The 23,095-nt window shown below is 42.7% G+C and overlaps 1 protein-coding gene and 1 long non-coding RNA gene across 2 annotated transcripts; both read right to left on the bottom strand.

Annotated features, from left to right (window-relative positions):
- Positions 1 to 5,785: 5,785 nt before the first annotated feature.
- On the bottom strand, positions 5,786 to 6,764 carry LOC124460832. Its single transcript, XM_047012413.1, has 3 exons — positions 6,692 to 6,764; positions 6,564 to 6,628; positions 5,786 to 6,429 (listed from the first exon to the last, which is right to left on the bottom strand). The coding sequence occupies exons 2-3, from the start codon at positions 6,586 to 6,588 to the stop codon at positions 6,032 to 6,034; spliced, it is 423 nt and encodes a 140-aa protein (XP_046868369.1). The 5' UTR covers positions 6,589 to 6,628; positions 6,692 to 6,764; the 3' UTR covers positions 5,786 to 6,031.
- Positions 6,765 to 8,435: 1,671 nt separating this feature from the next.
- Positions 8,436 to 8,902, bottom strand: LOC124460830. Its single transcript, XR_006954810.1, has 3 exons — positions 8,869 to 8,902; positions 8,542 to 8,602; positions 8,436 to 8,486 (listed from the first exon to the last, which is right to left on the bottom strand). It is a non-coding gene; the product is annotated as an uncharacterized LOC124460830 (long non-coding RNA).
- Positions 8,903 to 23,095: the final 14,193 nt, after the last annotated feature.

Consider the following 23,095-nt stretch of genomic DNA (forward strand, 5'->3'; position numbering starts at 1 on the left):
TGGAAGACGCGAGCACTGCAAAAACCTTGGGCATCCGCTGGCAAGCTGCCGAAGACGTCTTCTTCTTCACCGTAGCGGACCCCCCCTTGAAGGAGTCGATCACCAAGAGGCAGGTTCTGTCCCATATCGCTAAACTCTTTGACCCCGCTGGTTGGCTAGCCCCATTTGTCATCCGAGCGAAGATATTCATGCAACAAATCTGGCTTACCGAACTGGGCTGGGATGATGTTCTGCCGCCTCTCCTGCTGCAGCAATGGCACGAATTCCTGCAGGATTACCCAGGCCTCAGTCGACTCCGCATTCCCCGTTGGCTAAACACCAGCGATAAGCTCTCGTGGGAGCTTCATGGCTTCTGTGACGCGTCACAGAAAGCGTATGGAGCAGCCCTATATGTGCGGGTTCGGTGCGGCGATCAAGTAGCCGTCCATTTATTAACGGCTAAGACCCGTGTAGCTCCAGTCAAAACAGTCTCACTGCCTCGGCTGGAGTTGTGCGGAGCGGTTTTACTAGCCGATCTCTGGGCGTCGATCGTTCCTGAACTCCCAATCCCACCTGCAACCTCCCAGTTTTGGACCGACTCTACCATCGTGTTGGCTTGGCTCAACAAACCCCCGTGCAGTTGGTCCACCTTCGTGGCCAATCGGGTATCCAGCATCTCCAAAAGCACCAGTGGCCAAAGCTGGTCACATGTGCGCTCCGAGGACAACCCCGCTGATCTGGCGAGCCGTGGGGTCTCCGCGGCCGAGTTATCGGCCAGCAGACTCTGGTGGCATGGGCCGGACTGGCTCCAGCGAGCCCCCGAGTATTGGCCAACTCCCCATAACGAACTCCCAGACACCCAGCTGGAGCAACGAGTCCAGTGCCACACCACCGCGACCACCCTACTCGAGGACGTCAGCGAACGTTTCTCGGATTATGGTAGGGCATTACGAGTCATCGCGTACATCCTACGCTTCGCCACCAAAAGGATTTCGACGCCTTCCACGGTTCACCTCACCAATGACGAACTTCTCTCCGCCGAGCGCGCCTTGATTCGGACCTCTCAGCGTCGGGAATACCTCGCGGAGATACGGGCCCTGGGGAAGGGCGACCCCTGCCATCATCCAGCACGCTACTCAATCTGAATCCATTTCTCGATCAGCATGGGTTACTCCGCGCCTGCGGACGACTCCGGGCCGCCGAGTCCCTCCGATATGATGAACGTCACCCTATTCTCCTCCCCTATCGTACTCATTTCACTCGCCTGCTTGTCGAATTCGCCCACCGCATCACGTTGCATGGCGGCAATCAACTGATGGTGCGGTATCTGCGCACCAAATTCTGGATCCCACGGATCAAGAACATGGTGAAGTCCCACCTCAAGGGGTGCAAAGTCTGCATCGTGCATCGTCGACGACTACAGACCCAGATGATGGGTGATCTCCCTCGAGAACGGATCACGTACTCCAGGCCCTTCACCCACACGGGCATTGATTTCGCAGGGCCGTTCGAGATCAAAAATTACACCGGGCGTGCGTGTCTCATAACTAAGGGTTATGTCTGCGTCTTCGTGTGTTTCAGCACGAAGGCAATCCATCTCGAGGCTACCTCCGACCTCACCACTGAAAGATTTCTTGCAGCCTTCTCTCGGTTTGTCGCACGGAGACAATGCCCCCAGCGCATCTACTCCGACAATGGCAAACCTTCGTAGGGGCCTCAAAGGCGCTCGAACAAGATTTCCTGAACGCCACCAAGCTTGATATAATGAAGGCATTTCCCCAGCACATTTTATCCTGGCAGTTCATTCCGCCAAGCGCGCCCCATATGGAGGACTGTGGGAAGCAGGGGTCAAAAGTTTTAAGACCCTGTTTTACAAGTCTTCGTCCACTGTCAAATACACCTTCGAGGAACTTTCCACTCTCCTGTGTAGGATCGAAGCGTGCCTAAACTCCAGGCCAATCTCTCCCATGAGCGAGGATCCAGAGGACCTGCTGGCCCTAAGCCCGGGGCATTTCCTGATTGGAGGACCGCTCTTATCCATTGCGGAACCGGAAATTCTGGTCGAGCCTATGTCACTGATCAACCGATGGCAGCGACTGAAGGCAATCCAGCAGGCTTTCTGCCGCCGCTGGAAGAGTGAGTACCTCAAGGAGCTTCACAAACGGAACAAGTGGAAGTCACCGACTCGCAGCATCCAGACCGGCGACCTCGTGATCGTGTCCGAAGATCATCTCCCCTCCAACGAGTGGCGCTTAGGGCGAATTGAGCGCACTCTGCCCGGGGCTGACGGGCTCGTCCGAGTGGCCGATGTCACCACCGCGCGTGGGTCTATCCGAAGACCCGTGGCGAAGCTTATTCTGTTGCAAGACAGCAGGAGTCCTGAGCCTAAAACCGTATCGTGACTCCCAATCCCTCTATGTTCCCTCCGAATGTCCTCGTCTCCGTGCATGTTGTTCGTTCCCGCGCATAGACTAATCCACTCCCCCCTACGTAATTTCTTTCGTTACAGTTCGTTCAGCTCCCCCCTTCATAGCGACATGGCCCCCACACGTCTGCCGCACCACCGCAGCAAACGAGCTGCTCCGCAGGGCACGAACGTGTACCGATGCCGGGTCTGTCGGGGGTTCATGCACTCCGGCAGTGTCAGCGCTTCCTGAACCTCCGAGGGGAAAAGCGGCTCCGGGCGGTGCTGATCAACAAGTATTGTCCCAATTGTTTGGCACACGAGCATTCATCCGACGCGTGCCGGACTCGCCATGGTTGCCGACGATGCGGGCAAAGGCACCATACCCTGCTCCACATGGCCGACCAACCGCCGAGACAACGTGCCTCCGCCCGGCGTCGCAGCCAATCACCCCCCTCCGGGCGTGCTGCACCCCCGCTACAACCCTGTTCCCGATCATCGTCCGACCGCTCCGCTTCCCCAGAAGGCGCACCCGAAATCTCTCTATCCTCCCTGCTCCACGCCAGGACGACGACTGTCCTGCCAACCGCAGTTCTCCGGTTGGGCAATGGCTCGAAATCCTTCGAGACCCGCGTCCTTCTCGATGCGTGTGCGGCTGAGAGCCGCATCAATCGCTCCTTTGCCCGGTCCCTGGGGTTAGCTGTGACCAAGGTCGGGGTCGACCAAGCCTGTACGGCCGTCCTCGAGTCGAGGTCCGACGAGACGTTCCGACGGAACGTTATATTCCGGGTCGAAGAGGACTTGCTCATCCGCACTCCCATCCGGGAAGTGGCGGCGCCGGTTCGGGAGAGATTCGCCACCCTGATCCTGGCCGACCCCTATTTCTATCGGCCGGCGTCGGTGTCCGTGGTGCTCGGGGCAGACCTCTATCCGGAGGTCATCCAACCAGGCTGTGTGCCTGGTCATAGCGGTACTCCCGCAGCCCAGAGCACCGTGTTCGGATGGGTCGTCTCCGGCTCCTGTGGGATCTAGGCGCTCCAGAACGTTGCCGTCCCCCGTCCTTTATATGCCCAGGGTGGCAATTGCAACATGTTGCAAGGGGGGCGGTATGTTCACGCCACCGGGTGAACAGCAGTGAGCGGCGAAGAGCAGTGAAGAGTGAGGAGGGTTTTTTGATCCTCGGCATCTACGGTCACACCAGGAGGGGTGACTGGGTTTTTCTAATGGGCATCGCCATTGATTGCAAATCGAGTTTTTCACCCGAACACCCGTTCATCTCCTTTAATTTTTAATTTGCGATTTGTCATTTCTTTCAAACCGAACCATTTTCGTGTGTGTGTCGGTATACCTTGTGAATTAAATAAATCAACATATAATTAAAACGAAGTTTTTCGCGCGTTTTAATCACTCTACTCACCTACGAGACCCTGAAGATATTGGCACCCGCCAACCACTTGGTACTATATCGGGTCCTTCCGCCCCGCCACAAACACCGAAGTTTATATACCCTTGCAGTCCTTGGTAATAATAATTTTACATGTTCAAAATTTGTTTTCTGCAACTCAATTCATCAATATACAAACAAAACAATTTTACTCTCTATTTTACGATTTGTTCTTCTTCTTTCCTCGATCCCAAAGCGAAGCAACGCACGCATACACATACAGGTTATGTAGCGTTGCGTCTGTGTGTGTATGCATGTACTCTGTTGATGACGAAAGACGTAGTAGACAGCAAGCAGCGCTGCCCGCAGAGCTGGGAGCAGCGCCGATTGATATTGACTGTAACTTGTGTTATATTGTTATATATATCCAGTAGAGTTGCAAATCTATCGATGGTCACGCCATCGATTGTTTTTACCATCGATGGAAAAAATCATCGATTGTTTTACCATCGGTGTTGAAAACAATCGATACTATCGATAGTACTAACGGAAGTTTAAATTTTTGTTTCAATGTCTGCATTTTCAGGATCCCAATTAAAATAATAAAAATTATGAAATATAATAAGCTTAATTTGTTTTTAAGTCCGCATTTAATTTTCAAGTTAGCAAACAAAAACAAAACAAGATTTTAAGTTCTAGCTTACAATTAAGTAAATAAAAGTAAACAATTAAATCAAGAAAATATTCAAAATTCATACTTAAAGTTAAGAAAGTCAAAGATATATCAAAGTTCAGCTTTTGATTAGCTGAGATCAACAAAATATTCAAAGTTCATACTTAAAGTTAAGAAAGGCAAAGATCAAATATGAGATCTAAAACTGAGATGCTTTCAATCATGAAGCCATATGTTCTTGTTTAAGAAAAGAAGAGTGTCAACATTTTTTGGTTTTAGCCTTGTTCTTCTGTTTCCAATTATTTCCCCGGCTTTACTGAAAGTACGCTCCGATTCAGTGGAGCTAGCTGGTACGCAAAGGTATTTTGAAGTGCACCGTGCGATGTGCTTGAATTGTTGCGAATTAATCTGCAAAGTTCAAAATTTTTAAAGAGTCATATTTATAAATAGTGGAACTAAAAATTTACCTTCCAGTACTCCAAGGGGTCAATAACCTGTTCAGAATTTTGCTGCTCAAGCTATTGCCTCATAGTTATAATTGCATCTGATCTACCAGTTCGGTGTTTTTGCTGAATCCTATCAGCCAAAAACTTAAGAACATTGTCAGACTGCTTTGGCGGTTCTTCCTTGGGTGGCTCATTTTCGTCAGCATTAATCAAACTGGTGACTTCGCTTTCTAGAGCTGCCGAGGATTGTTGGGCATTGACAGGATTTCCGAAACCTTCCTTCTTAAATCTAGGGTCCAATATTGTGGCCAAGCGCGGAACTGTCCTCGTCTCATAATGTAATAGTCTTGATTTGAGCCGATTCATAATGAAAGAACAAGCTTCAGACCCAATTGGTGTCCTCATTTTGCTCTTAAGTCCATCTAAAGTGCATCCCAAGCCATAAACATTTGGTATAATTAGGGATACTGACACCGCCTTCACAGCTGAAGCCTGCTTTGTCACGTCGTCGAACGGCTTTAAGATTTCACATAAATCTGTTATGCAATCATATTGTTCGTTTCTTAAAGGTGATGGCGCTTTTGAACAATTAAGAAGGACGCGACCAAAAGCATCTCTTACAAGTAAAATCCGTTGCATCATATGTAACGCACTATTCCATCTAGTTGGAACTTCTTGTATTAGGCTATACTGTTTTTCTTGTCCTTGAGCCTCTTTAAGTTTTGCATATTCAATTGTGCTACTTTTGAAATAAGTCACTATTTGTTTTACAGTGCGTAGTAATGCTTTCACACTTTCGAGGGACAAGAGATCCTGCACCAGTAAATTTATTGAATGTGCAAAGCAAGGCAAATGTTTTTTTGATAAAATGTCACATGCCTTGATCATGGAATGTGCATTGTCAGTTACAATAGTAACGATTTTCGGATATAAGTGCCACTCATCAGCAATCTCTTTAATAGTCTCTGCTATATTTTGACTGCCATGGTTTGTTTCATTATTAAGCGGTCTGGTTGAGAGTACTGCGGACTTAAGACAAGAATTTTGTACAAAATGGCATGTAACTGTAATGTAACTTATATTGCTTTGGGAAGTCCATAGATCTGAAGTTAATGAACAATAATCAATGTCATTAAGAACGTTTTTCAAAGCTTGAACACGAATTGGTTCATATTTTTGATATACACATTTTGGAGCGTGGTACGACTTGGCATCTTGTATTTCGGATCTAGCAAGTGGACGAACTCCTGAAATCCAAGGTCTTCTACAATTCTGTAAGCGTGAACGTCTCTTGCTACCATCTTGGCTAGAGATTTATCAAGCAAGATTTGCCTGGTAGAGTGAGAACGCTTCAGATGATCCATTAAGTTGGATGTATTCCCGCTCCTTTTATATTCTTTTCCACATACCTTGCATTTGGCCGTAGAATTATTTTTACATTTTTCGAAATGAGTCCAAACTTCCGAGGCGTTCCTCTTGCGCTTGTAGCTTTGCTGCTCAATCGGAACCGCAGCATTTGTGTCGCTAGTATTGTTGAGAGGAGCTATTTTGTAAATTGAGAGAACGACATTAACTAAATAGTAAAGTGATATTAACAGAAGTGCAAGTAAACCAAATTTCGCAAGTGCTACCACGTGCAAAATGAAAATTACGTTTGTCAAGAAATTATTTACCTACCTGATGTTACTAAATACTTTTCCATATTGCAGGTATGCCCCAGATATCATCAACGGATACTCCCACTAATAACGAGGGAAAGAACAAAACATCAACAAATAAAATTAAAATTTTTAGAAATTACTTACATACATGTTTCTCGGCCATCTCCTATAGCTTTTTGCAATTTGGTAAACAATCGATAGTCCAGAAATACTATCGAGGTATCGCCATTTCGTAAAACCATCGATATTATCGATAGTGCCATCGATTGTTTTGCAACCCTAATATCCAGTTTCCTCTGAATGTCCAAATTTTTTTAGCTTTCGGGTGCGGGTGAAATTTTTAGCCCATGGGCTGGGTTGGGTTGGCTGTAACATTTCGGCCCATGCCCACCTCTAGTACAGATCTACTATGAGAGCGACTACGAAGTTGCTACGAGAGCGACTACGAAATTGCTACGAGAGCAACAGAAAAGGAAATGCTCCGTAGCAGTAGCACAAAAATTTATTTTGTTTGCTCCGCTCTCATCTCTCTTTTAATGCTTGTGCTATTGCTACAACTACAAATAGCGTATCGAAAATTTTTTGCTCTTGCTATTGCTCTGTGCTCCGACGATGTATGCTACGGAGCAGAGCAAAAGAGCAATCGTTTTCCGTTTGTGCTCTCTGCTATGCTACGTAGCCCTTCGAAATCAGAGCAGGAGCAGAGCAATATTTTTATTAAAATTGATGCTATGTAGCAGCAAATGCAAACACTGATCCGATCACATTCAAATTTTGGGATCTGGGATCTTATATACAATATTATCACATATGTAAATTTCATAGCATACTCCAATTTTTATGAAAATGTTTCTTCTAGTTCTTCTAGAGCTAAATGATATATTGGTTCGATCCTGATGGATTTCATACTTTATTTTTCCCGGGTAATAAAAAACCCCGAAAAAAAATTTCAGCCCGATAGCTCTTAAGACAGCTGAGTAAAACGCATACACACAGACTGACGGACGGACAGACGGACATGGCTATATCAACTCAGCTTCTCATGCTGATCAAGAATATATATACTTTATGGGATCGGAACCGTCTCCTTCTGTGCGTTACAAACATCTGATCAATTTTATAATAGCCTCTGCAAGGGTATAAAAACCACGAAGTTCGTGTGCATTGGCCCTCACATGTGTCATTCCGATTCGGATCGTGTGCATGTGTATGAGTGACGCTGACCCCCCCCTTCAGTACCGGTCGCCGGGGATTTCCCGGGGACATGTCGCTTCTCAAATTCGCTTTTGTCCCTCTAGTCCCGGCGACTAGAGGGACAATTGTCGCTCAATGGTCCCGTGCACAAGACCATTGAGCGACATTTGTCCCTCCAGTCGCCGGCGACCAGAGCGACTAATAGACAGCCCGGCGACCAGAGGGACAAATGTCGCTCTAGTCGCCGGTACTGTGAAATTTTTCGCTCTGGTCGCCGGCGACTGGAGGGACAATATCGCTAGATTGTCCTAGGGACTAGAAGGACAATATCCCCATTTTGTCCTATGGACTAGAAGGACAATTCAAAATACATAAAAAAAATATAAAATAATTGAATTTATTTTATTTTGCTTATTTTTTATTAAGCTTATTTAACAGCTGCTGCTTCAATTTTCAATTTTTTGTTTTGTTGTCCATATTTTAATCTCAGGCAATTGCATTCTGAAGCCCAACTTCCGGAGGCTGCCCCGGGAAAGTGTTTTAAGCTGCTTCTGGAATAAAAAAAATTAAGATATTAGAAATGAAATGAATTATAATATCAAAACTAACGTTTTTCAGTAATTAATGTACTTACCGAGAAGAATGTTCAAAGCCTTTAGATAGGTTCCAAGGCTCAACTTTTTGTGTTTCTTATCTAGGTTGTGGCTCTTCAGAAGAGGGAGTTGTCTCCAGCTACTTGAGAGGTCTGCAAATATAAAAAAGAAAATTTTGTGCTTTTCATACAACAGCTGTGTACTTACTAGCTTTTATGAATTTCCGACGTAATGCTGTTCTTGAAGTCAATTATTTCTAAACCAGTTGCTAATGTTTTTTTTGTGAGAAAAAAAATTAAATTATTACAAAATAAAAAAAAAATTGTATCTTTTGGCACAGCCCGGGGTCGAACTCGCATTTAATTTTGTTGGCAAAATACTTTGTTTTCCTTTCACTCTCTGTACTCATATTTTCTTACTCTTTTGATTAGCATTCGATTATAAATAATGCTATTAATTTAATTTAATACTTTGCCAACAAAATTACTATTCACTATTTGTGTATATTATAGATAATATTTAAATAGCACTTACCTTTATTTATATCAAAAATCAATTAGAAATCACTAATACTTTTCCACTGCGTGCTCAGAAAAACGAAAAGTACACAGCAACGCGAACAGATATACAAAAGAAAGTAAAAAAACAACAACACAGTCTCGAATGAGAAATATTCATTTTTTTCCGGCAATTTTTTTTTCGGCAGCCGAATGGAATTCGATAACGAAATTTGTTCGTTCGGGTGCCGTCGGCTAACCTCAGCATGAAAAACGCTGGCAGAATTTTTCTCTGCCGACGTCTGTAACTCGGACAATTGGGCGACATTGTCATTGACAATTTGGTACTGAAGGGTCGTATATGTGTGCGCTCACGATGCGTGTGTGTTACGCTTATGTCACACATTCCCTCCAAAACAGCGAATTTCGAATTCGTTTGTGACTTACATACATATGTACACATTCGTATGGGTGTACGTATGGAAGGTTATGCTTAGGGATATCGCCTAGATTAAACACAAGCATGCTAAAAAAATCTTTTTTTTTGGCAGACAGAGTGAAACAAGAGTAACAAAATAAGAAAAAAAAATATCAAAAAAGCTAACTATCATATTAGTAAATTTCATGGGAATACTCAAATTTTTATGAAAATTTTTCTTCTAGAGTGTAAGATTCCAATTATTTACAAAGTCGGTTAAATGCTCATGCATATATCGATTGTTAGTGATAAGTATCGATTGTTAGTAATAAGTATCGATTGTTAGTACTAAGTATCGATTGTTAGCGATAAGTCCTCGATATGTGGCGAGACGGCGTCTCTCTTCTCTTCCGGCGACGCAACGAGCAAGTTGTCTCTGCGCAGACGACAAAAGATGAAATCCGAAAAATACAAACGAATCGTTATCATGTTTCACCAATAATTAGGTGTTTACAACTCAGAAGTGGGATGACCACCCGAAAGGATAAATATTTTGGGCCAACTGCCGCCACACTCGCCCCTGCCGGGCCTGCCGCTGCTGGGCCAACTGCTGACATACTCGCCCCTGCTGGGCCCGCCGCTGCTGGGCCAACTGCCGCCACACTCGCTCCTGCCGGGCCCGCCGCTGCTGGGCCAACCGCCCCCCCCCCCCCCCCCGCCGGGCCCGCCGCTGCTGGGCCAACTGCTGACATACTAGCCCCTGCCGGGCCCGCCGCTGGTGGGCCAACGGCCGCCACACTCGTCCCTGCCGGGCCCGCCGCTGCTGGGCCAACTGCTGACATACTCGCCCCTGCCGGGCCCGCCGCTTCTGGGCCAACTGCCGCCACACTCGCCCCTGCCGGGCCCGCCGATGCTGGGCCAACTGCTGACATACTCGCCCCTGCTGTACCCACCACCGCTGCCACTGCTGTACCCGCCGCCGCTGCCGCCTCATCCATTACGGTACCTGCCGCCGCTGCCACTGCTGTACACGCTGCCACTGCTGTACCCACCACCGCTGCCGCCGCTGCCACTGCTGTACCCGCTGCCACTGCTGTACACACCACCGCTGCCGCCGCTGCACCCGCCGCCCCCGTCAAGGGTCCCGACGCGGACCCATGGGAAGAGATGCCCGCTTTAGTGCCCTCCGTATCGACTGCCGCGGCCGCCATCACACTGGCCACTTCCGCCACCCCCAGCCACTTAAGATTCTTATTTACCCCCCTTCGTTGTTACCAATTGGAATCGAGGTCGATTCCTCGTCAGGACGGCCGAGTTGTAAGATTCCAATTATTTACAAAGTCTGTTAAATGCTCATGCATATATCGATTGTTAGTGATAAGTATCGATTGTTAGTAATAAGTATCGATTGTTAGTACTAAGTATCGATTGTTAGCGATAAGTCCTCGATAGGTGGCGAGACGGCGTCTCTCTTCTCTTCCGGCGACGCAACGAGCAAGTTGTCTCTGCGCAGACGACAAAAGATGAAATCCGAAAAATACAAACGAATCGTTATCATGTTTCACCAATAATTAGGTGTTTACAAGAGCTATATGATATCCGATCCCCACAATTTTAATTTTCATACTTTATTTTTTCTGGGTTATAAGTAGCTCAAAACCCAAGTTTCATCCTAAGAGCTCTAAAGATGGCTGAGTAAAATGCATACGCACAGACGGACGGACATGGCTATATCAACTTAGCTTCTTATGCTGATCAAGAATATATATACTTTATGGGGTCGGAAACGTCTCCTTTTGTGCGTTACAAACATCTGACCATATAATAACACATAGAAAGTCATACAATGCTAAGGAATGAATATCGGCAGAGTCTCCGGCAGGGTTTCAACAGAGTCATCAAGAGAGTTTTCGACAGGATTAATAGTATCGTCTACAGCGTAGTTCTGAGAGCATTGTTAATGGAGTCAAACACTGAGTTATCGACGGAGTCATCAACGGAGCCATCGATAGAGTTTTTTTTTTCTTTACAAAAAAAAAGTGAAAAATACAAGTGAAAAAAAAATAAAGAGCAAAAGTTACCAGCAGTGGATAAAGCGATGAAAGGTGCCTCTCTCAGGAAGTCAATAGTGGGGGTTCTACCGTACCGCACTGCGAGTTGCATGGGACCTGGGTATGGGTGACCTAGAAATCGACCACTCTCATTTAAATCAGTGTGAGAGAGTGAAGTGTAAAACACGGAAGATGTGTAAAACACGAGAAAAGTGTAAAACACGAGAGATAATTTAAGTCAAAGCATATAAACTGAATGAGCCAGTCAATGCTTGGAACTTATCAAGATAACGTCAAAAAAAAAAAGGAAAAGTGCTTAACTAAGTGCCACTAAGCTTCAAGGACATCTTACCACCCAAGGATCCAGTACAAGGACATTCACTGCCGAGGTCCCAGTGCCACTATGCTTCAACGACATCTCAGCACCCAAGAATATTAGTGCGAAGAACATTAGGAAATTCTTCTGCAGGGACAATTATTATCCCAAGGATATTCAAAGCGAGTAAATGTTTTTTATTTCTCGACTGACATCGCGGGATATTTAACAGCTGCTCTAGCAACCATATTCAACATTCGCGAATTATTCCAATTCAATCCAACAAATTGGATCTAATTTCATCACCAGGCAAGATCTTTTCAATATATTCGAACTATCGCAAATATTTTACAAAATACTAAACCCAAAAACAACCTCCAAGATCCCTATCTGGGGGATAACTCGCGTTTACGCATCGTTGCTATTTTTCTTTGAAGAAACAAATATATCTATATTTTCTGACCCCTCACCATGCAGAATCTATTACAAATCAAAGAGTAATAATAAAATATATATACATATTGATTAACTTACACATCCAAATATTATAGTCTATCGGTTCACCGTAGCAATCTTTATCTAGTGTCAGCCTACTGGGCCAACTTGGAAGTCCTTTAGCTGATTAAAAATATCACTCACATTACGGCCCAGAGTCACGCCGTCAGCGAGGATGGTATCCATACGGACCCCGAGAAGGTAGCAGCCGTCCGTAACCTTCTACCACCTACCAATGTTCGTGAATCGCTTGTCTCGGGATCGCTTCCTGGTATCACCGGTTTGTACCCAACTTCTCCGACACGGTGCAACCTCTCACGAGCCTCTTAAAAAACGGATTGAGATGGTTTTAGAATCTGGAACAACAACTCGCGTTCGATGCACTCAAGACTCATCTTAGACCGATGCCAGCGACGTTGGCCTCGGCGCGATGCTCACTCAGAATATCGACGGCACAGAAATGAGTCATTGCTTACGCTAGTCGACGCCTCTTGAAGGCACACGAAAACTATTCGGCTACTGAGAGAGAATGCCTAGCAATAGTCTGGGCAATCAGGAAATATCGCTGTTATTTAGAAGGCTATCTTTGATGTAATCACTGATCATTTGGCTCTGAAGTGGTTAAACTCAATAAAAAATCCTAAGGGGCGCGTGGCAAGATGGGCGCTAGAATTGCAACAATACGAGTTCGAGGTACATTATAGACGAGGCAAGCTGAACGTGATTGCCGATGCCCTATCGCGACAGCCTTTGGATGTACTGCACTTGTCACGGCAAGCGGATCCGGAATGTAAATGGTGGTTAAAGATACGGCAGCAGGTGATGAAACCCCCTGCGGATTTTTCAAAATATGTACTCGAGAACGGTCAGTTTTATCGATTCTACACCTTGCTCATGAAGAATTTAACGCAAAACTGGCGCCTAAGTATTTAGGCCCATATAAAATAATCAAGTTTCTTTCCATGTCGTTAGATTACAAGAAGCCCACGGGCGTGAGCGAAGCACCGCTGGCCTAGCTGACTTGAAGGCCTTCAACAGTGATGAGAACGAACTGCAAGAACTCAGGCTTTCTGAAGACATCAGCCTCGGGACCCCTCGTCCTCCACCGCCTAAAGATTTGTCAGAGGCACCACATGTTGTTGGGTGCGCCTTCCTAACGTCCCCCTCCCTCCTAAAGAGGGGCTCTTCGCGCTGACACTCGGCGTAAATTATCTAAACATTGTATCTTAGTTGTAGTAAGCCGCACTCATAAGGCCTCGTTAGGTACACTCAGAATACAGGGTAATTTCAAAATACTTTATATTTCACAGTATGTCACAGCCAGGAAAGACGACGGCGAGCACGAAGCCGATATAGCCCGCATTGTCGAGGAGATGGTCGCCGTTTGGGAAAGAGAGCATGGCTCTGTTACACCCGCCATACCCGGTTCAACACAAAGACGGCAACCTACCCGAGAACCCGGTCCATCTCTGCCAGATGGAGATGACCACAACCGGCGTCCTAGCGTCTGGTGGAGGAAGTCAGTTCGGAAGAGGCGATAGTCTCGGCCGCAGCCGCATTTTTCAATGCGATGCCAGTACCCGTGTGCCCTCCGGCAATGGCATCATCCTACCGTACCCCGGGCCGGACCCTGAAGTAGTGCTTGCCGTCCCCATGGAGGACTACAGAGCTCCTGTCGCCGCTTACTATACATGTAAGAATTATTGCGTGTATACAATAATTGTTGTTTATTAATAGTTAGATATATAGCAAAATAGTCGGTTGAAATTAGGATAAAAAGAACTTAGACTTAACAACTTTAGATGACAACTTTTAGCAACTTTACGACTTTAACAACTTGAAATACAACTTAAGCAACTTTTGTACACCTTCGGCCTATACGTCTGTTCTCTATCGTTCCTTCTCTCGTTCTCTCTTCTTATCGACTGATGATGCCACATTGTCGCACCGCATCCAGGGCTGCCATCTCTCAGCACATATGTACCCATATGACACTACATTCGGTCATCCTGCAAATCATCTGCCTCAGATGATCGCTTTTGCAACTCCTGTAGTGGTTTCGACGTGTTCGATCTTATGGTTCGTACAAAATTCCTTAAAATGCTTAGACGTAAATGCTGCACCTCTATTGCTGACGATACGACGTGGATTTCCAAAAATTGTGACCCAATCAGTCAAGTGTTTAACAATTTCTGGGCATCTGTCGATTTTGTAGGATATAGCCATGTATATTTAGAGAACCCATCTACGACTGCGAATATGTACTTGTAATTCTTCGAAGTTGGATCCAATGACCCTAAATGATCAACGTGTAGCGTCTCCAGTGGAACTTCTCCTTTATCAATGCAATGTAAAAAATCCTCTTGCTTGCCCAACTTTCTGTTGTGTGTTATGCACAGAACGCAGTTTGCGATGAACTGACCAACTTTTTTGTCCAAATGTGGAATATAATAATCTTGTTGAACAGCATGGTTTGTTTTTTGAACACCCATATGTCCAAAGTTGTGAGTATTCCTTATTATCTCCTTTTCCATGCTTTTCGGGACTGCTAACAAATCTAATCCATTGACCTGCTTATATAAAAGCTTATTTTTAATTTTAAAATCGGCATACGGCTTGTGTTGTAAAATCTCGAATACTGCTGCGAACTTTTCATCATTACTTTGTGCTCTTAGCATCTGCGCGTGTACTTCTGTTGTGACAATCATTACTGGAAAGCGACTTAAGCTATCGACATGCTTCATCCTATCGCCGGCACGATGTTCTATTTTACAGGAAAAATCTTCTAAGTGCATCAACCATTGTACGACTTGTCGGGGCATATCCTTCTTCGCCGCTGTCATTTTGAAAGCTGCACAGTCTATAACCAGAATAAACTCAATCCCCATCAAATAATGGCGCAACTTCTTCGTAGCTAGGTATGCTGCCTTGACCTCTAGAAAATAACTGTGTAACTTTTCCTCCTGATCGCTTGTTTTCTTGCTCCAATAAAATACAGGGTGCCACTTATCATCGTGTTGCTGCAAGAGCGTAGCACCAAATCCGTTTTTTGATGCATTTACATGTAATTGCGTTTCAGCTGAGTGTTTGAAAATTTTCAAAACAGGTTCATTCATCAGACATTCTTTTAATTTTTCAATCGCTTTTACTTGAGGACTGTCCATTCTAAACTCTGCATCTTTTTTTAGCAACGTGGTCAGCGGTTTTGCTATTATTGCATAATCACGAATGAATTTTCTATAGTAGCCTGTTAGTCCTTAAAATGCCTGAACACCTCTGATATTTTTCGGCAACTGGAAATTTTTAACTGCCTTGACTTTCTCTTTACCCGGACATACTACTCCATCTTCTATTTCGTGGCCCAGAAAATTGATTCTTCTTTTTAGAAACTGGCATTTCGACCATTTGATTTGTAAACCATATTTTCGTGCTTCTTCTAAAACAGTCTTAACATTATCCAAACATTCTTCTGCTGTAGATCCGAATACCACAATATCGTCAACATAAATTTCCATAATTCCTGCATTTATCAACTTCTGGAAAATGTAGTAAATAATTCTTACAAAAACTGCTGGGGAATTACAAAACCCAAAAGGCGCTTTATTAAATTCGAAAAGCCCTTGCTTTGCCACGAATGCTGTATATTTTCGACTTTCTTTTTCTATGTCAACGTGGAAAAATCCGTTCTTAAGATCCATGACTGTAAAGTATTTCGCTTGTTGCATTTTCTCTAACACATCTTCAACGATTGGAACTGGAAATCTATCTTTCAATACGAGCGTGTTTAATTTTCGATAATCTATGCACAGTCTGTGCGATCCATCTTTCTTTTTTGCTAGTACTACTCTGCTTGCCACGTCTGAGTTGGACTGACGAACGATTCCTTGCTTTAGCCACTCTTCTACTTGGTCTTTTACAACTGTCTGTTCATTTGCCGATAGACGACTGGGGCTTTCTCTAAATACGATATTATTACAGTTTGGCAATATACTTAACATAATCGGGCAACTTAACGGGTTATCTTTCGGCTTATAGTCCTTAATTAATGCAGCGACTGTATCAGCATATTTTTACTTGATGCTTCCTTTCAGGACAATCCTTTGATATGCCTATGCCGTTACACTTAAAGCATTTAGTACCCACATTGCAATCAGCTTTATGATCTGTAGCTCCACAGTTGAAGCAATGCAACTGTTTACCTTTATAGTTTGAATCCGCTTGAACAACTGGCTTCGTATGGACAATCTGGCGACGTTTGTTTTGGGCGTTTCTGGTCATCGTTTCTACTAGATCGTAGCACTTTCTTAGCTGCTTAAAAGAAGTTGAACTATATAATGGGTATTTCAAATCCTCCCGTACCTCCAGCCCGTCAACGATGTATGTAATAATCGATTCGTCCTCGATTTCACCAAGAGCAGCAATTTTACGCATCTGTAATACATAATCATGAAAATTTTCTGACTGTAACTTTTTGCGACTTCTCAACTGTTTATGAATCTCTGCGCTGCTTAATTTTTGGTCAAACTCGTCATTCAGAGCTATACACAATTCTTCATAATTGCCAATTACAATCGTTTCCAAAAATAACTTTGCAGTGCCCATCATTTTATTACGTGCGTTAACATATTTTTGTTTCTCGCTCAGCTGATATGCCTCCGCATTTTCTTCAAAATTCTTGAGCCACTGTCCAATTGGAATTTATGTCCCATCGAAGTCTGGCACCACCTTCGCAAAACTATCGACTGTTACGTTTGAAAATTTATCGTTACGTTGCGAACCGCTGTCTTCAAATTTAACTGCCAACATTCTGATCAGCGTATCCAACTCGCTGCTACGGACACTCGTGCATATGTTGTCTGCGTTTCCATCTTCACTCTTCGTTTCTTCGGCGCCAGTCTGCCGCGATTCGTCTGCGTCGTTTCTGGAAGCACATGGGTATATATCTGTCTCTCTTGCGCTTACCACTTTTAAATCGAGTTGCTCCGTTATTTCAACATTTGACGTAAATGTACTGTTTAAACTGTCCATCTGAACTTGGTAGTTAGACTCTTTTTGATTTTGGCACCTTTTTTCTTTCCAGAACGCAACATTTTTATCAACTTTATTCTGTATCTTCTTTTCACTTTTTTCACCTTTTTCAACTTGTATTACAGTTCTGTTCTTTTCTTTTTTCAACGGTTGAGCGGTTGAGCCCCCATGTAAGAATTATTGCGTGTATACAATAATTGTTGTTTATTAATAGTTAGATATATAGCAAAATAGTCGGTTGAAATTAGGATAAAAAGAACTTAGACTTAACAACTTTAGATGACAACTTTTAGCAACTTTACGACTTTAACAACTTGAAATACAACTTAAGCAACTTTTGTACACCTTCGGCCTATACGTCTGTTCTCTATCGTTCCTTCTCTCGTTCTCTCTTCTTATCGACTGATGATGCCACATTGTCGCACCGCATCCAGGGCTGCCATCTCTCAGCACATATGTACCCATATGACACTACATACATCCAAGCCCGATTCGTCAGCTCCATGTGTATCGGATACCCCTTTGCGGCCCGTGCACGATCACCCCAGGACCCACGCAGACACAGATCCGCTCACATCCCACAAAAGTATTTGTCTCTTCAGGAAAAATTTTTTTTTTGGGTATTTCGAATCCATTTCAGGGAAAAGCACATTTACTCTCTGGAACGAAACTTAACGTATCTTTCCTAGAAAAAAATCATACAACACCTACACAATGAGGGCAAATGGAATAAATATATCAGTAAATTGTTTAAAAGAAGTCCCTAGACAATCAAAAGCGCGATTTCTAGAATGAAAGCTCGAAATTCTTTGGAAAACCTTCTACGTGCCGGCCGATCAAATATTTTGTCAGGCAAAGATCAAAAAATTCTGAAAGAGAATAGAAAGAATCCTCATTTATCGGCTCCAAAGATTAATAGTGCATTGTCTTCATCCTTGGGATCCAATGTATCTAACGAAACCGTCCGCAGTGTACTAAGAAGCAACGATTTACATGGAAGATGCTCTAGAAGAAAACCATTGTGAAGCTCTAAGACAAAAAACATAAAACCAACTGTTAAGCACGGAGAAAGATCTGTGCTAGTTTGGGGATGCATGTCGGCTCGAGGCGTTTGCAATTTGATGTTGATCGATGAAGTAAAGGATGCAAATATATTTTTGTACATACTCAAAGAGTATCTGCCCTCCAGTACGGATAAAATGGGTAAGCAAGAGGACTTAAGTTTCCAGCAAGACAACGACCCAAAGTATACTGCCTGGAGTAAAAAAGTGGTTGTTGCATAATGTAAAACAGCTAAATACCTTTTGTTTTGTTTTGAAATAATTTGAAGTATATAACTTTTAAATAAAATTAAGCTAAAATGAGTTAGATAAATATTTTATTTACCACATCCTGTGAAAAAACGATTGAATTTATTATTGAATATCCAGCAAGAACGAGCATAAATACAGGGGACTCCTGGAGACGAATATATTTGTGACTGACTGTACATATGAGCAGATTGAGAGAGCGAATTTACAGAATGGAGCCAAACAGTGCAGGGCCACTCATATGCAGTGTTTTAAAAACTGCAAGAAGTTACATTTCGTCTATTTTGCTTCCGTTGCTGCGTCTGAAAAAATCAATAGTCGCAGTCGAAGCAATGGCAGAAAATGAAAAGTCGCCAAAATCATAGCCCCAGCAGCAGTCGTTGTTTCATTTTCCTGCTGTTCCGTCTCCTGCCACTTCTGAATGAAACGAAACATAAAACACTGACACAGGCAAAAGCAGCAGCAGCAGTCGTCGTTTGAAATATTTACAGTTTGCTTTGCTATTGATTTCGTTCATCGACGTAAGTCGAAGCAACATCAAGTCGACTGAATTGCAAGTTGGTGGCGCCAGCAGTCGCGCCAGTAGTCGTGTGTAACTGTTGTTCAATTCATGGTTTTTACTTTTAGATTTTGTTTCCCTGAACAGTTTTTTGAGAATAATAGAAAAAAATTCTGCCAGCGTATTTCATGTTGAGTTTAGACGGCACCCGAACGATCAAATGTCGTCATCAAAACCCGATCAGCTGTCGAAAAGCAACAAAGTTTTTTATTTCTCATTAAAAAAAAAATGGACAAGAAGTAAATTAGCAAAGAATACTTTATATTCTTCACTTCGTTTTTGTGCATTGTTGCTATTGTTTTCTCCCATTTCTACACGCGGCGCTTTGCATTCTTCGTTTCTTTGTGCATTTGCGATTGATTTTCGTAAGGGCAGGAGCTAGCTCAAATTTTTACATACAATTTTGAGTGATTTTTTCTAATTCAGTAAATACAACAATTAAGGTAAGTGTTATTAAAATATTATGCACTTTTCATTCCCTAATAGATTTTGTACTTCTCAGAATCCACCCAAAACTCGCTTTCGGATGACCAGGCGGAGAATGTAACATAAGACATTGTTTGACTTGAACTAAAAATAATAATACAACAAACAAAACAATAAAAAAGTGAGAAAAATGTAAACATAATAATTAAATTTAAATTAATATGATAAGGAAATAGAAATAAAACCAGAGGGCCGGGGCTAACTTCAACCGCGTCAAAGTTTGCATACCCTTGCAACTCTTTCCTTACCTATAGCCATCAACGTGGAAAAACATTTTATCTAAAAAGGCTAATGTTTGCGAAAGAACGGCCTAGAATCTTAGGAAATAACGAAGAAATTGATTATTGATATAGTCACCTGATCTTGATCAAATTCGGCGCAGTTATTAACAGATTTATCAAACTGACAAATGTTTAATTTAAAAGCAATCGCGTCGAAAGTAACAAAGTGATTCAGAAAGGTCAATGTTTTCGACCGATCGTTCCTATGAGAGCTATATGAAATAGTCACTCGATCTTGATCAAATTTGACACAGTCATTAACAGATATATTAAACTATCAAATGTTTAATTTGAAAGCAATCGCGTCAAAAGTAACGAAGTTATTGACAAAAGTCACTGTTTTCGAACGATCGTTCCTATGGGAGCTATAAGAAATAGTCACCCGATCTTAAAACATCAATGCCAGCATGTGTAATAAACTCATCAGAATTAAATTTCATGTCAATATAAAATACAGAAGTTATTGAATAAAATCACTGTTCATGACTTTTTACAGCCCCTGCAGTATATACAACATGCAAAATTTCAGCTCTGTAGCTCCAACGGTCTAGGAGTTTGCGTTGATCCAGATGGACAGATGGACATGGCTATTTGAGCTCGTCTCGTCGTGCTGATGAAGAATATATATACTTTATATGTTCCTTCTATGCGTTGCACACTTCTGACCAAAATTAATACACCCTCTTTGCAAGGGTATAATAAGCGTGTTTACATGTACATATATATGTTAATAAATACGTAATTGTAAATATTGTCAAATATTTAGGAGTCGCTATTAACTACTTTAGTAAGCTACTTGTGTCGACATTTTTAGGCCTCGAGCAAATCGATGCTGGAGATTCTATTTCTATAGCCGAGTGCTTACACCGAGTTGAAGAAATCAGTTTCTTCTCTGAAATTGCTAAAATGTGTATGCCATTCAATTCAGCTAGCCGTTACAAAGTCTTGTGAAGTGATGCCTGAAAACCTGGAATTTCCTATGCATAAGACTTACTCGGTTTTCCAAAAGTTGTAGTCGACAATTGAATTATAGAAAGATATATCAATGTTTAAATGATAAGCAGGTCCACATACAAATATATGCATTAAAAAAATAAATCGAATTATGGATGTCTTTTACTAATGCATTAACAATTTATAGATTGTTTTGATTACTATACATTGTTGTTTTATGTGTGTAACAGTTAAATGTCAATTTTCTAAGATTTTCCAAATTTAAACTGATCGATTTTTTAAATAATTACATTAGAATCCTGAATCCGAGAGTAAGTGACACCAGATGGTTGTCAATAGAGAGTTCGGTTTCCCGTATCGTGGATAACCGGATAGAATTGAAGCTCCATTTTGAACAAGCAGCTACGTCTGAAACATGATGAAATAAGTATCAGGTGGTCCCATCGGCAGCAGCGCTGCTCACGACGAGGTCTTATTTCAGTTGTCGTTCGACTTCGTGGTGAGTTATCAGTTGTCGGTTTACTTTTTTTTCATGCATAGGACCGTACGATTTGCCGACGGGACCACCTTGTACTTATTTCACCATGGTCTGAAAAGTGTCACACAGCAAAACTTCTCCACGGACTGTATAAATCAGAGCCCGGCACTCATATCCCCCGGGGGACGAACTTGTTCGGCACCTCGTATGCGTGTAACCGAACGGCTGCCGAAGTCCTCACACAAAGGATTTTAGTTCCCCTCAGCATTTCGACGTAAGCAGATCTATGTCGCTTTGTTGAGAGAACACACATGAAAAAATTGATCGCTGCTTTGTTTTCTCTATCTTTTTCTTGCATAAGATTATTTGCTGCACTCGTTTTCTTGATTTGAGGCAGAATTTGATGAAGTTTCATTTTGCGCAGTGTAAAGCAACATACGCATACAAGCTAGTGCACACATACAAATAAACTTTTTTAGCGCTCTCTTTGTGCCGGGCCCTGGTATAAATTATCTTTAAACTTTTTTAGCGCTCTCTTTGTGCCGGGCCATGGTTTAGTTGTATGTGTGCATTTGCTTGTGTGCTTATGTTGCTTTACACTGCGCAAAATGAAACTTCATCATATTCTGCCTCAAATCAAGAAAACGAGTGCAGCAAATAATCTTATGCAAGAAAAAGATAGAGAAAACAAAGCAACGATCAATTTTGAAGTGAAAACTTCTTTAGAATCGTTGGGAGTGATTTGAGACTCGATGAAACGAAAAAGCGACACTAAAAAGAGACATACATATAGATCTTATAGTATGCGAGAGAATGAGATGCGAAAATGAGATGCGTGCATAACTACAGAACTCGACGGCAATTTACAAAGTGTCGACGTGGCTCTGTTGTTAGTGTGCTCGCTTGGCGATCGGGCGGCCGGGGTTCGACTCCCAGCTTGGTCGAAGTTTTTTATAATGCTTTTTATATATTTTGTGATACATTTTTATTTACTTTTTATACCCTTGCAGAGGGTATTGTAAAATTGGTCAGATGTTCGTAACGCACAGAAGGAGGCGTTTACGACCCCATAAAGTATATAAATTCTTGATCAGCATGAGAAGCTGAGTTGATATAGCCATGTTCGCAAAATTTTTTCTTCTAGAGCTATATGATATAGTTGTCCGATCCTAAGGATTTTCATACTTTATCTTACCCGGGTAATAAAAAACCCCAAAAAAAGATTTTATCCCGATAGCTCTTAAGACGGGTGAGTAAAACGCATACGCACAGACAGACGGACAGATGGACATGGCTATATCAACTCAGCTTCTCAGGTCGTAAACGCCTCCTTCTGTGCGTTACGAACATCTGACCAATTTTACAATACTCTCTGCAAGGGTATAAAAAGTAAATAAAAATGTATCACAAAATATATAATGAATGAATGCACAGCAACTAGAATCACTGTCTGTTCAGCTCTCTAAAGTGGGAGAAGTATGTGCATGCGAAACCAGATTGAGCAATGGAAAAACAGTTTTAATTGTGGCAATTTATATTTCACCGAATCAATCAATAAATAGCATCACGGAATTCATTCATGAAAATTTAATAAAGTATACACCAGAAGTATCGCGGATACTTAGAAAAGATTACGATAAAGTTCCAATGATTTTAAGTGGCGATTTTAACGTAAATTTTGCATTGGACACAGCGGTTCCTTTAATTGACTTTCTCAATACAACATTCAGTTTAAAAATGTGTAACAATCGCACTGAATCAACAACACGATCAAAAACAACAATTGACGCGGTATTTCAAAGATATGTTGACAACATCGAAACCAAAGCATTTGTATCATATTTTAGCTATCATAAGCCACTCGTATCATTTGTTGAAATTGAAAACA

The sequence above is a fragment of the Drosophila willistoni genome, unplaced genomic scaffold (genome assembly GCF_018902025.1).
Source record: "Drosophila willistoni isolate 14030-0811.24 unplaced genomic scaffold, UCI_dwil_1.1 Seg130.1, whole genome shotgun sequence".
Taxonomy (NCBI): Eukaryota; Metazoa; Arthropoda; class Insecta; order Diptera; family Drosophilidae; genus Drosophila; species Drosophila willistoni.

What these genes read in the sequence shown, in the direction of transcription:
- LOC124460832 (XM_047012413.1), bottom strand. Translation starts at nt 6,588, where the DNA reads ATGGAAAAGTATTTAGTAACATCAG. An exon ending in AAAGTATTTAGTAACATCAG is followed by an intron (nt 6,430 to 6,563) that starts GTAGGTAAATAA and finishes TTTACAAAATAG; the next exon opens with CTCCTCTCAACAATACTAGC.